This window comes from Scophthalmus maximus, chromosome 6 (genome assembly GCF_022379125.1).
Source record: "Scophthalmus maximus strain ysfricsl-2021 chromosome 6, ASM2237912v1, whole genome shotgun sequence".
NCBI classification, from domain to species: domain Eukaryota; kingdom Metazoa; phylum Chordata; class Actinopteri; order Pleuronectiformes; family Scophthalmidae; genus Scophthalmus; species Scophthalmus maximus.
The window spans coordinates 2684577-2701376 of record NC_061520.1 but is presented as its reverse complement, the minus strand read 5'-3'; the positions used below and the strand labels follow the sequence as shown (position 1 = coordinate 2701376).

General features: G+C 45.2%; 3 protein-coding genes across 5 annotated transcripts in view; 1 reads left to right on the top strand and 2 right to left on the bottom strand.

Moving 5' to 3' along the window:
* Positions 1 to 16800, top strand: part of LOC118308749 (NACHT, LRR and PYD domains-containing protein 12-like) — a 988189-nt gene that overhangs the window by 447941 nt on the left and 523448 nt on the right. The gene's annotated exons all lie outside the window — the stretch shown is intronic.
* Positions 873 to 4332, bottom strand: LOC118308789 (membrane-spanning 4-domains subfamily A member 4A). The gene is made up of 7 exons (XM_035630181.2): positions 4105 to 4332; positions 3310 to 3420; positions 2810 to 2866; positions 2317 to 2457; positions 1745 to 1858; positions 1425 to 1523; positions 873 to 1341 (listed from the first exon to the last, which is right to left on the bottom strand). The coding sequence occupies exons 1-7, from the start codon at positions 4237 to 4239 to the stop codon at positions 1258 to 1260; spliced, it is 741 nt and encodes a 246-aa protein (XP_035486074.2). The 5' UTR covers positions 4240 to 4332; the 3' UTR covers positions 873 to 1257.
* Positions 4571 to 12968, bottom strand: LOC118308791 (membrane-spanning 4-domains subfamily A member 4A-like). Of its 2 annotated transcripts, XM_035630190.2 has the most exons (8): positions 12762 to 12968; positions 12233 to 12308; positions 7546 to 7580; positions 7122 to 7178; positions 6187 to 6327; positions 5633 to 5746; positions 5039 to 5137; positions 4571 to 4955 (listed from the first exon to the last, which is right to left on the bottom strand). In XM_035630190.2, exons 1-8 carry the CDS (start codon positions 12894 to 12896, stop codon positions 4872 to 4874), a joined length of 741 nt encoding a protein of 246 aa, XP_035486083.2. In that variant the 5' UTR covers positions 12897 to 12968; the 3' UTR covers positions 4571 to 4871. The 2 variants fall into 2 exon arrangements, with proteins under 2 accessions (XP_035486083.2, XP_035486081.2); XM_035630188.2 differs by lacking the exons at positions 12233 to 12308; positions 12762 to 12968 and adding an exon at positions 8370 to 8551 and having other exon boundaries at positions 7546 to 7656.

Here is a 16800-nt window from a genome sequence, read left to right as displayed (position 1 = left end):
CAACAGACAGCTGTGGAGAACCATGACACATATCAGCATGAAGACATGTCATACAAATATACTGTTTAATATAAACAAGTAAAGATCATATTTATAAAGACCGAATAATAACTTTATCCCGCACGTAGTAGTTATCTCTCTCTCACTCTCTCACGCACACACACACACACTCAGCATCAGTGTCTCAATAAAAACCGAGAGACAGTGACCTGTTTTCACTGGTTAGTATTTAACATGAATTAACCATGAAATCAACGATTTTAGCGATTTAATAAAAACTTACGTCCCACATGAACTTCATTGTCGGTCGCTGTTGCCGTCTGCACACATCCGAGGCGAGTCCCGTAGAGCATCCGCTAGCATCGGATGTAGCGTAATATTCATGGACGCGCGGTTCGCTCGTCCTCATAACCCAGAGGCATGATGGGAGAGACGCTACTGCGCAGAATCATTCGGCCCACGTCCAGGAAGTAACGCGGAGGTCGGAAAACTTTTTTTGGCACATGCGCGGTGAGCAACCCTCGTAGAATTGAATGGCGCCTCCATCTTGTCTGGGCGACATCCGGTATCTAGGTTTTAATTAAAATCTATGAGCGCGCCCTGTTCAGTCCTCAGGGCTGAGGCCCCGCTGATGCACAAACAGCTGCTCACCTGATTGTTCAGTGAAGCTCGACATACACAGAACCCCAAACCTGAGAACAACACTCCCTTGTGGCAGTTGGCAAAGTCTCTCATCTGTGGCGGTCCGAGTTTGTATGGTGCCCTGGGCGAGAACATATGTTGATTTTTTCATACATTCTCAACATTCTGTTCATAAATGTAGTGGAAAATTGATGCAGTTGACGCCGACTCAGGACGACGGAGACCGTGGATGTCTTAAGCAGAAGTATTTATTTGAAGTATTTATTTTCAAGAATCAACAAGTGGTCAGTGCATGGTGTCCCCAAAAAAACTCCCTAGCCCGGTGAGAGTAATGTATTTAACTCTGGAAATAATAATAATATATTGAATTTTTAAAGCGCTTTTCAGGAACCCAAAGCGATGTCTCCATAGAATCACTCTGTCACTGTCTCAGTACATTTATGACAATGGGCAACCAACCTTGCAACTAGACTAAACATTCTAAAAAAGCAAGCAACATAAAAAGCATTGACATTTTTTTTACTGCACGGTGTACAGATGTGCAGAAAAAGGCATTTGGTGAGATGGTCGACCATAATGTTGTCAAGTTATTTCGGAGCAAGACGCTCGGTTTCTTCAGCTGACGACAGAGTTGTACGTTGGAGGATCCATCAGACCGGGAGCTCCCGGTTGTTCTGAGCCTTTAGAGTTGTTCACCATCTGCAAAACATAAATAACCGTTACAGTTTCCTTCTGAAGACAAAGACAGTATCCACACTGCACTCACACAGGTTTGAACTGACCGGTGAGGAGAACTGAGTCGCAGGGACAAATCCCGCCTGGGCGCTAGGTGCAGCTTGTGCTACTACCGAAGCTTCAGGTACATAAACAACTGACGGCGGCTGCAAAAGAACAAGAGTCAGACTTCAGTGCAGTAGGAGACCTTGGAGTAAACACAAAGTACTACATCATGTACTCGATTGCGTACACAAGCCAGGATATAATCAGATCAGGGGATCAGAGGACCCTGACTTTTCAGATCACACAATTCAGTGTCTGTACACGACCAAACTACACTGGAGAATAATTGATATGATATTTCATCAGTCGATGGTTGACTCACCTCTTGGGTGCAGTTGCAAGCAGCTCTGCAGGCATATCCTGCGATGGTGATTGAGACAATGAGCTCCAGTAAATTGAAAACAGCCAAGACCCCCGAAACGCCCTGCGTCCGAGCCTGTCAGAACACACACAACAAACAAAATCAGAAAGTTGAGGTCGGTCGGTAAATGAAGGGCCGTCTGTGCTGCTTAGCAGACGAGGCTAATGACGCCAGTGGCACATTAAGAGTAAGAATGGATTCTTGATTTCTGACAGAAGTCAGCAAAGCGTTTTCATTTCTAACAATAGCGTTCTCGTTTCTATTCTTATTCTGGAGACGTCAGTGGTCATATATGTAGTTTATGAGCTGCACTGAGCTGGTTAATGTTATTTGAGTTAGTTAAATGATGACATGACTTTTGCTTGCCAATTTTTTAAACCCTTAGAGCTATGCAGAGAAATTCAGAAAGAATGGTCAGCACAGCACTGCAATGACCAAAAAATGAAAGACTTAGACTAAAGCTCACAGGCCAAAAGTCTGTCTCACATGATGGCCGTTCAGTTCTGCTTGTGAACAACTATCAAAATTCATACCTCATATCTGTAGCAGTCATATTGCCAGGAACTATGGTCGTAGCAGTAGAACATCACCCCTGCGGCATCCAGAGAGTAGAGGATGGTCCCAGTGGCGGAAGCAACTGCTGCTATCACACAGAGACCCAGAGCAGCGTTCACCTGGCAGAGAGATGAGAGACACGACGTCAGGACGCCTGCACAGAGTTTCGTTTTGTCTCACTTATTCAATGGGAATCTGGTGATTACAGGCCACGATGATCCTGGAAGGAAGAGTTAGTAAAATGTATTGATCGGTGAAGCGACTGACGGACGATAAACTTCACACAGTCGATGAAAACATCAGCACGAGGATTTTCTTTCTTATCTTGTTTTCCATATTGCTCTTTTCTAAATTTCGTTGTACAACTGCTTCATTGTCATTGTCTTGAATAAGTCGTTTAAACACAAACGTCATGAAGCCAGAGAAGCAGAAGTATTGAAAGAATAGGAGAAGTGAAGGTGAGTTACCAACCAGACAGCGGGTCAGATATTTCCCAGCAGCCACAGTCAGAGATCCAGCGATGATGTACTGTAACACAGAGATATACTTTGGATATGATTTCTTTTGAATCACTCCCCTAAAACGTATTTCCTCCACTAAGGAGGTTATGTGGTCGTTTTGTCAGTTTATTTGTTTGTTAACAGTATTCATCAAAAAGTTATGAATGGATTTGCATGAAAATCATATCAAAGATCTCAGACATCAGATGATGAGGTTTTGGGAGGAATGCATCCAGGATGTTTTTAAAGGATTTGGGTCATGTCCTCAAAAATACATAAAATTTAATTTGGTATAATATTGTATTTTCCGTTCGTATTCTGCAAACTGCAAAATTCAAAAAGGTTTGAAGAGCATGAAGAAGATCTACCAGTAGAGGGCTCTGCATTATTCTTTGGATTTTGCTCTGTGTCTCAGACTATGAGCCTGTCGCCTGAAGGCAGAGCAGCACACTATTGTAAAGGTCGACTCACAAACGCAGCTCCCCAGACGAAAATGCCGGAGAAAACTCCAAGTGAATCCGCATAAAATGTCATCGCGATCCCAATGAGCAGAATGATCAGGCCGATCATAATCTGAACAGTCTGGAGGAACAAACACAAACAGAGGAGTTACAGTAACTGACACCCAGCAGTTTCCTGGCTGCTTTCAAAGACTTTGTTTCAGACAAACCAATGACGATGAGATTTAAAATGAGGAGCAGAAATATGTTGGGTTATTTTTAATTCCCTGATTTCTTTTTATCCATGTTGCTCTTCTAACAAGCAAAAAAAAAGAAAGACTATTGCTCACATGAAATGTCCAGAAATTATGAAATTCTGTAACTTTTTTTTTTTAAGTTAAGAGAATAATTACTTCTGCTTTACTAAAAAGTTTCACAACCGTGAAACCCGAAGCAAAAGTTGAAAGCGCTTGTTTTGGTCTATTGTACATTTGATAAAAACTCAAAACGTCACATGCGACTGATTTTAATCAATGTGCTCGTTCATCACAAACATCTTCACATCACGTCTGTACATGTGGAATAAACACAGTGGTTGAGTTTACAGCACATCTGACAAATCAGGCAGACTGTGGAAACAGTTTGACTATAAATATTAAAGAAGGAAACACTGTGAAGAGGAGAGGAGAGGATTACTGTCAAGTCTTTCACAGGAATTTGCCAACAACCCAAATGAAAAAAATGTTGCGTTTTTTTTTTGTTGTTGCCTAATTTCCATTTTATTCTATTGCGAAATATCAATCCACACACGGACGGCGACTCTTACCCCGAGCACCAGGGGCCAGCTCCTGCTGAACCTCTGGAGGGTCGCACCGTGTCGGGGTCCTGCACCCTGAGGTGCTGGGTGCACATGGGTGACCACCACCACGCCGTCCACCGTGGTCGACACGGACGAAGACATGTCTCAGGGAGAGTGACTCTTTTCGTTTGTCTGAGCCACAGCTTCCTGCGCACTCGCATGTAAGATGAGGAGTCAATAACAGATCTGAGAATCATGAAGAGGGACACGAGGGGGCGGAGCTTACGCGGGGGTGAGGCGCGCCCTCTTCAGTCCTCAGAGCTGAAGCCCCGCTGCTGCACCAACAGCTGCTCACCTGATTGTTCAGAGTTCGGTGAAGCTCGACCTAGACAGAACACCTCCTGATTTTTTCATACATTCGCAACATTCTGTTTATTGCTGTAGTGGAAAATTGATGCAGTTGACGCCGACTCAGGAAGACGGAGACCGTGGATGTGTTAAGCAGAAGTATTTATTTGAAGAATCAACAAGTGGTCAGTGCATGGTGTCCCCAAAAAACCTCCCTACACCGGTCTAGGATGTCTCCATACAAACACTCTGTCTCTGTCTCAGTACATTTAGGACAATGGGCAACCAACCTTGCAACTAGACTAAACATTCTAAAAAAGCAAGCAACATAAAAAACATTGAAAAAAAAATTACTACACGGTGTACAGATGTGCACGTGAAGGCATTTGGGGAGATGGTCGACCATAATGTTGTCAGGTTCTATTGGAGCAGGACGCTCAGTTTCTTCAGCTGACAACAGAGTTGTAGGTTGGAGGCTCCATCAGACCGGGAGCTCCCGGTTGTTCTGAGCCTTTAGAGTTGTTCACCATCTGCAAAACATGAATAACAGTTACAGTTTCCTTCTGAAGACAAAGACAGTATCCACACTGCACTCACACAGGTTTGAACTGACCGGTGAGGAGAACTGAGTCGCAGGGACAAATCCCGCCTGGGCGCTGGGTGCAGCTTGTGCTACTACCGAAGCTGCAGGTACATAAACAACTGACGGCGGCTGCAACAGAACAAGAGTCAGATTTCAGTGCAGTAGGAGACCTTGGAGTAAACACCAAGTACTACATCTGTTCAGTAAGACAAAGTGCAGGCAAAGATGTAAGTATAAATGTTCATTCTCCTCACTTCTGTCCTCAGAATAGAAATTACACTGCGTTCCATTGTACCTCGGATCTCGGAGCTCGGAAGTCGGGGTGGTGATCTTATTTCCCGACTCGAAGGGGTGTTCCTGTGGCAATTTCTGCCTCGCAGGACGTAATTCCACGTCTCGGGATTGTATTGGAATGATAAAACCGACTTCTGAGCTCCGAGGTATAATGGAACGCATGGTAAGAACATTGGAGCGTCCAAAATGTTGGTCACATGATCGAGGAGTCAGGAAATAATCAAATCAGGGCTTTGGACGACCCAGTCTTTAGAGATCACATAATTCAGTCTGTACACGACTAAACTACACTGGAGAATAACATATTGCATCAGTCGATGGTTGACTCACCTCTTGGGTGCAGTTGCAAGCAGCTCTGCAGGCATATCCTGCGATGGTGATTGAGACAGTGAGCTCCAGCAAATTGAAAACAGCCAAGACCCCCGAAACGCCCTGCGTCCGAGTCTGTCGGAACACACACAACAAACAAAATCAGAAAGTTGAGGTCGGTCGGTAAATGAAGGGCCGTCTGTGCTGCTTAGCAGACGAGGCTAATGACGCCAGTGGCACATTAAGAGTAAGAATGGATTCTTGATTTCTGACAGAAGTCAGCAAAGCGTCTCATTTCTAACACACTGACGCCGGTTTCTATTCTTTTTCTGGAGACGTCAGTGGTCATATATGTAGCTTATGAGCTGCACTGAGCTGGTTAAGGTTATTTGAGTTAGTTAACCCAAAATGATGACATGACTTTTGCTTCCCAACAACTTTTGTGAAAGTGCAGGAAGTGGTGCTGCAATGACAAAAAGAATGACTCAAAGACCAAAAGCCTGCAAGTTCTCTTTGACGTGTAGAGACATGATTGCCGCGTAGTTCTGGTTGTGAACAACTATCAAAATGTTTACCATATATGTGTAGCAGTCATATTGCCCGGAACCATGGTAGTAGCAGTAGAACATCAGCCCCGCGGCATCCAGAGAGTAGAGGATGGTCCCCGTGGCGGAAACAACTGCTGCTATCACACAGAGAGCCAGAGCAGCGTTCACCTGGCAGAGAGACGACCAAAGAAAATGTCGTTGTGGAACTACAACGACAACAAAGCCTCTTTATTAAAAAAGCCACCCCAACTCGATGGGACACCCCTTCGAACGCGATGCGTCTTGACGTTGGCAGACGCGTCGGGTTTTTACCGGAGATTCAACTTGCCTGGGATGACGGCGATATCATTGCAAAGACGCTGTTGCAGTTACTACGGTGACATACCCAGAATATTCAAGTAACAAACATGCTAATTACAGTCTGTTGGGCGTGACAGGACATTTGGATCACACTGAAAATACCCCCTGGTCTTCTAACCATGAAACAGCACTTCCGTTAGTTGATAACGTTACATATCTTTACGCGCAACACTTCTTTGCGACTAGCAATTCTGTGTGTGTTGTTTTAATGAAGAAAAGCGCCATATAACATATAAAGTTGCGTTTGAATAGCTACAAACACAAATGTAACTGCTTTATATTTATATAAAAAATCTGAACTAGGTGAAGCTGAATATAGTCACGAGGTATAAATGACAGGGACATATCAGGAAGATAATATGTAGGAAAATAAAATATATGGAGAACATTTTAAATTCGAAATTGATTGATTGATTCACAACATTATTCTTTAAAAATATAATTGTTTTATTATTCTTTCATGAAACCCAACCGTTGACCAGTGTCAGTTGTTGTGCTCTCTTGTGTATGAGGAAACTCAGTCGTTCAAACACCAACGTCATGAAGCCAGAGAAGCAGAAGTGTTGAAAGAATGAATTAAAAAGTGAAGGTGAGTTACCAACCAGACAGCGGGTCAGATATTTCCCAGCAGCCACAGTCAGAGATCCAGCGATGATGTACTGTAACAGAGAAGCACAGAGATATATTTTGGATATGATTTCTTTTGAATCACTTCCCCAAAACATGTTTTTTTCTGTTGATCCAAGTAAACCATTTCATTGGTAACATGCCTGGTCTGACTCATTATTTCCTCCACTAAGGAGGTTATGAGATTGTTTTGTCAGTTTATATGTTTGTTAGCAGTATTTCTCGAAAAAGTTATAAACGGATTTGCATGGAATTTATGTCAACTAAAGGTCTCGGACATTGTGACATGTGATTTAACTTCGGGAGCTTTTACTTTTTGTGTGTGTCCACATGTGAGATATGATTCACCTGCCCCCCCCCCCCCCCCCATGAGCCTGACTTATATGAAGGTCGACTCACAAGCGCAGCTCCCCAGACGAAAATGCCGGAGAAAACTCCAAGTGAATCAGTAGGAACTGTCATCGCGATCCCAAAGAGCAGAATGATCAGGCCGACCATAATCTGAACAGTCTGGAGGAACAAACACAAACAGAGGAGTTACAGTAACTGACACCCAGCAGTTTCCTGGCTGCTTTCAAAGACTTTGTTTCAGACAAACCAATGACGATGAGATTTAAAATGAGGAGCAGAAATATGTTGCGTTATTTTTCATTCCTTGATTTCTTTTTATCCATGTTGCTCTTCTTACAAGCAAAAAAAAAAGAAAGACTATTGCTCACATGAAATATGGAGAAATTGAGAAGTTCTGTAAGTCTACTGTACACTTGATAAAAAAACAAAACAACTTCACATGCAACTGATTTTAATCAATGTGCTGATTCATCGCAAAACATCTTCGTGAAAACACTCACTGTGCTGAGTTCACAGCACAATCTGACCAATCTGAGCAGAACAGTTTCCGCGACACGTATTGAAAAGAAGACATCGTAAACACAAAGGGAATAAAAAAGATGATCAAAAATCCTGTGGGCATTTACAGGTGGCTGATCGAATCTGTCACAGCAGTTTGCCAACAACCCAAATACAATACACTGTCTGCGAATCATGGAGAGGGACACAGGGGCGCAGATTACGTGGTGGCACGGGGTGCCCCCCCCCCCTCTCTCTCTCTCACACACACACACACAGGCTACTTCCCTAATACCCCCCTCCCCCTTATTTCCATCATATTCTATTGCAAAATATCAATCCGCTCGTGTCCGCACACGGACGGCGACTCTTACCCCGAGCACCAGGGGCCAGCTCCTGCTGAACCTCTGGAGGGTCGCACCGTGTTGGGGTCCTGCACCCTGAGGTGCTGGGTGCACATGGGTGACCACCACCACGCCGTCCACCGTGGTCGACACGGACGAAGACATGTTTCAACGAGAGTGACTCTTTTCGTTTGTCTGAGCCACAGCTTCCTGCGCCCGCTCACATATATCAGACGAGGAGTTAATAAGTGAGCTGAGAATCATAAAGGGCCCTGACGTCCTGACTGTTTATGACTGGGTGTTGACTGGAACACAGACTGTCTATACAGATAATTAAGCTGAACATATACAGTGTGTGTAAATGACTAGTTGGTACATAGGTTGACAGCCAACCTGCTCTGACCAGTTTGTATGGGCAGGGAATACTGTACATGACATACTGTATATGTGTGTGTGTGTCAGTAGAAATCCAATGTGAATATCCACTTTTACATTTGAAATGCTGAAACAGAATAACATCATTTACACGTTGGGATCTGAATCTAAGAACCCCAGTAAACTGTCGGAGTCGGATCCATTTAGCTCCGGAACTCGATTATTTGTTTCCTCTTCTTGAAAAAAATTCAACTCTCTACAACAAATTTCACATTCATTTCTCCAATTTTCAGTTTTCTTCCGAGGCGGCGGCAGTTTCATTTCTTTGAAAAATGCTACTCCAGGCTGATCCGCAACCACCAGCATCCGGCATGTTGGTGTACATGAACTCTATGAACTGTACAGAAGACAATAAAGCTTCTGTTGATATATACGGTTCATTTAATACATTCAAACAAACGTGTGAATCGATGATTTTTTGACACGATGAGAGCTGAGTGACACACATTGATTGTATTTGTGTGTGTGTGTGTGTGTGTTTGTGTGTGTGTGCGTGTATGTGTGTGTGTGTGTGTGTGTGTGGGTGTGTGTGTGTGTGTGCGTGTATGTGTGTGTGTGTGTGTGTGTGTGTGCGTGTGTGTATGTGTGCGTGAAAATATGGTTTCAGTGAGAAGAAGAAAAAACGAAAAACACAAAAGGTAAAGCAGAAAGCTGTTTAAAACAGGAAGTGACTCATGTGACGGTTGAGGTGGCTTCCTGCGGTTTGCGTTCCAGTCACTTTTGTGATGATACCGCAAGGCTTATGGTTACCCAGACCTAAAACTCAACTCACTTCAACGGACCACAAATCTGTACTTGTAACACAATAGGAGCGTGAGGTCCAAAAACCAGGAATGACACTTCACACAAGTGACGGAGTGATGGGGAGAGGACGGGTAGAGGACGGGGAGAGAGGATGGGGAGAGGACGGGCAGAGGACGGGGAGAGGACGGGCAGAGGACGGGGAGAGAGGATGGGGAGAGGACGGGGAGAGGACGGGCAGAGGACGGGCAGAGGACGGGGAGAGGACGGGCAGAGGACGGGGAGAGAGGATGGGGAGAGGACGGGCAGAGGACGGGCAGAGGACGGGGAGAGGACGGGCAGAGGACGGGGAGAGAGGATGGGGAGAGGACGGGCAGAGGACGGGCAGAGGACGGGCAGAGGACGGGGAGAGGACGGGCAGAGGACGGGGAGAGAGGATGGGGAGAGGATGGGCAGAGGACGGGCAGAGGACGGGGAGAGGACGGGTGGAGGACGGACAGAGGACGGGGAGAGGACGGGCAGAGGACGGGCAGAGGACAGGCAGAGGACGGGGAGAGGACAGGGAGAGGACAGGCAGAGGACGGGGAGAGGACGGGCAGAGGACGGGGAGAGGACGGGGAGAGGACGGGCAGAGGACGGGCAGAGGACGGGGAGAGGACGGGCAGAGGACGGGGAGAGAGGATGGGGAGAGGACGGGCAGAGGACGGGGAGAGGACGGGCAGAGGACGGGGAGAGAGGATGGGGAGAGGACGGGCAGAGGACGGGCAGAGGACGGGCAGAGGATGGGCAGAGGACGGGGAGAGGACAGGCAGAGGACGGGCAGAGGACGGGCAGAAGACGGGGAGAGGACGGGCAGAGGACGGGGAGAGGACGGGCAGAGGACGGGAAGAAGACGGGGAGAGGACGGTTAGAGAGGACGAGGAGAGGACGGGCAGAGGACGGTTAGAGAGGACGAGGAGAGGACGGGCAGAGGACGGGTAGAGAGGACAAGGAGAGGACGGGGAGAGGACGAGGAGAGGACGAGGAGAGAACGGGGAGAGGACGGGTAGAGGACGAGGAGAGGACGAGGAGAGAACGGGGAGAGGACGGGCAGAGGACGGGGAGAGGACGGGTAGAGGACGAGGAGAGGACGAGGAGAGAACGGGGAGAGGACGGGCAGAGGACGGGGAGAGGACGAGGAGAGGACGGGGAGAGGACGGGGAGAGGACGGGGAGAGGACGAGGAGAGGACGGGGAGAGGACGAGGAGAGGACGAGGAGAGGACGGGGAGAGGACGAGGAGAGGACGGGCAGAGGACGGGGAGAGGACGGGGAGAGGACGGGGAGAGGACGAGGAGAGCGCAGACGGAGGGAAACACGATGGCCCAACGACAGGAAGTGGTGATCTGACACCAGAGAGAAGATTCCGAGATTCTCTGCCACTGTGATTTCTTTGGACTGGATCAATTTTAATGGATAACTGTTTCATTTCATATGATTCGTGTTAAAAACAACAACTGAAGAGTCCGGAGTTGATGCCTGTTTCCATTCCGGGCCTGTAACGGCAGAAAATAGAAGAAAAAAAAAAATTTGAAGCTGACACTAAAATAAAAAAAATGAGCAGCAGTGAGCAGCAGTGAGCAGCAGAGGGCAGCAGTGAGCAGCAGAGGGCAGCAGTGAGCAGCAGAGGGCAGCAGTGAGCAGCAGAGGGCAGCAGTGAGCAGCAGAGGGCAGCAGTGAGCAGCAGTGAGCAGCAGAGAGCAGCAGTGAGCAGCAGAGGGCAGCAGTGAGCAGCAGTGAGCAGCAGAGGGCAGCAGTGAGCAGCAGTGAGCAGCAGAGGGCAGCAGTGAGCAGCAGTGAGCAGCAGTGAGCAGCAGAGGGCAGCAGTGAGCAGCAGTGAGCAGCAGAGGGCAGCAGTGAGCAGCAGAGAGCAGCAGTGAGCAGCAGAGGGCAGCAGTGAGCAGCAGAGGGCAGCAGTGAGCAGCAGTGAGCAGCAGAGGGCAGCAGTGAGCAGCAGAGAGCAGCAGTGAGCAGCAGAGGGCAGCAGTGAGCAGCAGAGGGCAGCAGTGAGCAGCAGTGAGCAGCAGAGAGACGCAGAGGAAAAAACCTGCAGTTCGAGAAGATTTTATTTTCTCTTCATCGATGTGCTGTTCATGCACAAATCTGTGTATCTGCCAAAAGTATCTTCATGTTACGGCAAAGATAAATAAGTTCTTCCTGTGACCAGTGTTGGAATCACTTGATGCACTTCTGATTCAAGTTATGTTTGACGACCGTGTACCATCTTGTACCACTGTAAAGTATACCTTGTTATGAAACAATAAACTATACTGTTACTTTTACACTTTATTATTATTAAGAGGACATATGGTTTAGTGAAGCAATGTAGTTTAGAAGCCGTAACGTAATATAGTCTGTAATATGCAATAAATAGTTAACATGATAATAAATGATGTATAATACTGAGTAACTGTGTGGAGGGATGAGGTAACATATTCAATTCAAAAAGCACAAAAACACCTCTTTTTTTTAACGACATCGGGACGATATTGATTTGGAGTGAATTTTTTTCTTTGATGGTTTTGTACATTTTTTTTTACTCGGTATGAATGTAAATAATTTGGTATAATTTGGTGTAAACGGGTGTTTATAGCTGCTAAATGTGTACAGTTAATTATAAGCAGTTCAATAACGGGTGTGAATTGATAAGCTGCTCCCCAGACGAAAATGCCGCAGAAAACTCCAAGTGAATCCGCATAAACTGTCATCGCGATCCCAAAGAGCAGAATGATCAGGCCGATCATAATCTGAACAGTCTGGAGGAACAAACACAAACAGAGGAGTTACAGTAACTGACACCCAGCAGTTTCCTGGCTGCTTTCAAAGACTTTGTTTCAGACAAATCAATGACGATGAGATTTAAAATGAGCAGCAGAGTGAAGAAACATGTCACGACATGGACCCGCGGAAACTAATGGGGCCCGCATATTTGGAATACGCTGCGAATGTAGGTGAAGCACTCCATGTTGAAACACTCACAAATGTGAGCAGACACGATCAATATTGAAAATAAACATCATAAACATAGGGAAATAAAAATATAATCAAAATCATATGTGCATAAGATTTCCATTTACAGATCACTGAGAAGATTAGAATCAAATGTGTCACAGCCATTTGTCAACAACCCAATAAAAAGATTTTATGTCTAATTTATACAATTGCAATTATCAATCCGCTCGTGTCCGCACACGGACGGCGACTCTTACCCCGAGCACCAGGGGCCAGCTCCTGCTGAACCTCTGGAGGGTCGCACCGTGTCGGGGTCCTGCACCCTGAGGTGCTGGGTGCACATGGGTGACCACCACCACGCCGTCCACCGTGGTCGACACGGACCAAGACATGTCTCAGGGAGAGTGACTCTTTTCGTTTGTCTGAGCCACAGCTTCCTGCGCCCGCTCACATATATCAGATGAGGAGTTAATAAGTGAGCTGAGAATCATAAAGTGTGCGTGTGTGTGTGTTTGTGTGCAATAAGCAAATACTTTTTAATAAATGATTAGTCCTTCGGACCCGACCGTCCACTACAAGCTCCTCACATGACTGCTGGTAAGTCCGAGCTGATTGTCATGTTCATCATTAAAGTGACGTAATGCCAGAGGTGATCGGAAGTCAGGAGACGCATCACATGTTATCATCATCATCATCATCATCAACAAAGTCAAAGTGAATCAAACCTCTGATTTTGTTTCGCTGACTGACTCTGAAAAGATGAAGATTTTTCAAAATCTATTCAACATTTCGAGCTGTCACACATCCAGCGTTAGCAGCTGACGTTAGCAGCTGACGTTAGCAGCTGACGTTAGCAGCTAGCAAACTGGCTAACAAAACATCAACATCCGGTTGTTTGCTGCTTTTTTCTAATACTCTTCCGTAAAACTCAGGTGAAGACGATCCAACAATATTTTAAGACAAATTTATACATGAATTGTGGTAAAATCCCAAAAGTTTCAATCTGTTGAAACGCATCGGTAATAAACCTTTGACAACTACTCCCCCCCCCCCCCTTTATTGGTGCAGAACAACAGAAACAGTGCAAAGACAAACAAAACATATATACCGTATATAATATTCATATAACAGTGTATGGTAAATGCCACCAAAGAAGACATCCGTGAGAAGAAGAAAAAACTAAAACACAAAAGGTAAAGCAGAAGCGAGACGGGTGCCGTGACCTACATGGAGGCTTTAAAACAGGAACGTGACGGTTGAGGTCGCTTCCTGCGACTTTTTGTTCAAACTGTGCAATTTTTGGACACGAGCGTGCATGAGGACAACTAAGGAAGCTATAACTTTTGATGATACCGCAACACCTCATTCCTCCGCTAGATGCCAGAAGAAGACACATGGACGCGTTTCTCTGGCAGCAGTTTCATTCCAGTTTGAAATCTGCAAACTGGCTCGTAAGACTGTCGGCTTCTGCCTGTTCGTTCATGGCGTCTGGTGAGAACCACACGGGGGAAAAGGACTCCGACACAAACAATAGGAGCGTGAGGTCAAAGCAACACACCAAACGCCAAAAAAACAAGGAAAATGGGAACAGAAAGTTGGTAATATGAACATTTCACTAAGTTGACCTCCCTCCTCTTACTCCAGGTACAGCAAGTTGCACATGAAGAAGTCCAGGACCTGGAGGTTGTCTGCCACGGACCTGGGCTACGACACCAGGCGATGCTGTCAACAGCTCGAGCAGCAGGTCAGCAGAGGACCAGGCGAGTCGGCTCATGATACCGTAGGTTGAGCAAGAAGTGGTCACATACTCTAAAATCCATATGGCAATGTTGTAAACAATTCCAACGTGTAAACTTTCATGCCAGGTGGGTTGTTTTTACAGATTCTGAACCTCAGAACTACTCGTGATCTTCAATATTTATCTAAACAAAGTCATAACACTATTAACACATTAACTATTAACACATTTCAATATATATGAAAGAGTGGCTGGTCCACCAACAAATCACTAAATCAATTATACTTGGCTCCCACAAAGGGTGACACAGAAAACTGTGTTTGTCGCTGCAGATAATGCTGCTGTAGTGTTGTCAGTCATTTACAGTAATGTTGATCTATTATTGTGATATTCTTTCTACAGGACCACTTCCTAAAGAGTCGACGACAGCACAGCCTGACCCGTCAGCCGACAGACCTGCTTTGACACCACAGCCAGGAAACCCTGTGCATATGTTGTTTATGCTAATATTATAATATATATATATATATTTGGTATATTGTATGATGTTCCAAAAAACTAAACAGGTGTCATGACACATTGTGTAAATGTAATGGTTGGATTGTTCATGCTGAGAGTATAAGGAAAAGGCCTTGAACGGGTTATGCAGAACATAAATAAGCATTGGTATTGCGCAAAATACCGTATGTGCAAAATGTAAATCACCATATGTGGCCGCCTTGACACGGGAGTCATGAAGTTGCCCACAGCACTTTCTTTCCACGTCTGTGGGCAGCGAGTGGGACTTGGCCTACCCTTCCTTTTAAAAATATCACGGTGTGTTGTCCGTGATTCATGATTCTCCCCCCGTGGACTTTGATTTGTTGATTTGATCACCATTCCTTCTGTATCTCTGTCACTTCTGTTCATTTCCGATGTGTCTCGGCCTTAGTTGAGTTACTTCTCTTACCCCTCGTGTTCCGTGTATGAATTCAGCTATTTCCTGTTTGACTTTGTAGTTCCTTTCCCCGTGTCTAGATTCCTTTCCTGTTCTCCTGCGTCTTGTTCTTGTGTCTCCGCCCCCTTGTGATTGTCTGCACCTGTTCCTCACGTGTTTCACCTGTGTTCAATCCTCCCGCCTCCCTCGTGTGTTGAGTCTTTGTTGAGGTCGAACTGTCAAACTGGCTCAGGAAGTTTCCTAAAACCTTGACGTGACCCGGGGTTATTTGATCGGCAGCCATGACGAGAGCTGATCGGATTCTCTAAATGTTTAGGAAAGGAGCTCCAATGCTTCCTTTCCTGTCTCCTTTAGCAGAGGACACACTGGAGCTTCCCATGTGAGAGTAAAGAGATACAGACGACCCACAATTCATTGCGGCAGCGATATTTAACGTGACGCGTCTTGCACGAACGTTAGCGATCAAATCCGAAGAAGTAGAAAAGTATGAATATGACCCAGAAGAGACGTAAAATCAATGAATCAATGAATTGTTCAGAAAACAAAGAGTCACGAGACGATAAGAAATGACCCCGACGCAAGTTCCCAACAGACAGACTCAACTCTTTACAACGCTTGTGATGCCCTGAAGTTATTTTTTTTATTTTTTATTATTACATTATTTTAAACCCAAAACAGAGGAAACACGTGGTGTTGAATCAGGAGCAACTGGCCTGCGAGTCCGGGGGCTCCCGACTCGACCCCCCTGGTCGTGGGCCATCTGACGTTCAGCCTCGTCTGGAAAATGTCTGGACTCTCACAAGCGCATCGTCATGTGACCGTGACGGGACGCAGGCCAAAGGAAGAAGAGGTGAAAAGAAGAACACAATAAAACCAACGACGCGATGGTGGTAAAGTTTTTATTGATTGTAAAAAAGAACAAAAAGGTCTTTGATCCTTGTTGCGGTGATACAACAGTTCACTGTGGAAAAGTTTTAGGATCGATGGTGTAAAAATGTAAACAGCTGATACGACGAGCTCTGCCCTTGACAATTCTGCTTTCAGGAATTGAGATCAATAAAGTTGTCTATTATTCTATCTATATTTCTATCGATCTATTTTTCTATCTATCAAATTTCTCTTTCTCTATCTATCTATCTATCGATCTATCTATCTATATATATATATTTCTATCTATCTATCTATATATATATATATATATTTCTATCTATCTATCATCTTTCTCTCTATATATCTATCTATCTATTTATCTATCTCTTTTTATCTAAGAAATTCATTCTAAGACAAAGATTATTATTATTATTATTATTATGATTATAATTATTATTAGGTGAAATGGAGTTGAGCTGGTGAGTTTTCACAGATGAAAAAGAGAATTGAAAATAGCTCTGCAGTTGAGCAACAGGATGAAAGTTGAAGTAATTGTGTCAGCGGCTCACGTGTCTGCACTTTTACACGTCGCCACAAAATCATAACTCACTCAAGTGAATGGAAAACTGGAATATTCACAAGTCATATATGCCGCGTCGCCAGTCATAGGATCAATCGATGGGTCTTTGACGCAGATTGTGACGGGAGAAAAAAATGACAAACGTATACAGGAATATCTTGATTAATATGA

What these genes read in the sequence shown, in the direction of transcription:
- LOC118308789 (XM_035630181.2), bottom strand. Translation starts at nt 4,239, where the DNA reads ATGTCTTCGTCCGTGTCGACCACGGTGGACGGCGTGGTGGTGGTCACC. An exon ending in ATGACTGCTACAGATATGAG is followed by an intron (nt 1,859 to 2,316) that starts GTATGAATTTTG and finishes GTGTTCTGACAG; the next exon opens with GCTCGGACGCAGGGCGTTTC. An exon ending in CTTGCAACTGCACCCAAGAG is followed by an intron (nt 1,524 to 1,744) that starts GTGAGTCAACCA and finishes GTTCTTTTGCAG; the next exon opens with CCGCCGTCAGTTGTTTATGT.
- LOC118308791 (XM_035630190.2), bottom strand. Translation starts at nt 12,896, where the DNA reads ATGTCTTGGTCCGTGTCGACCACGGTGGACGGCGTGGTGGTGGTCACC. An exon ending in GCTGGCCCCTGGTGCTCGGG is followed by an intron (nt 12,309 to 12,761) that starts GTAAGAGTCGCC and finishes TTGTTCCTCCAG; the next exon opens with ACTGTTCAGATTATGATCGG. An exon ending in AATATCTGACCCGCTGTCTG is followed by an intron (nt 6,328 to 7,121) that starts GTTGGTAACTCA and finishes TCTCTCTGCCAG; the next exon opens with GTGAACGCTGCTCTGGCTCT.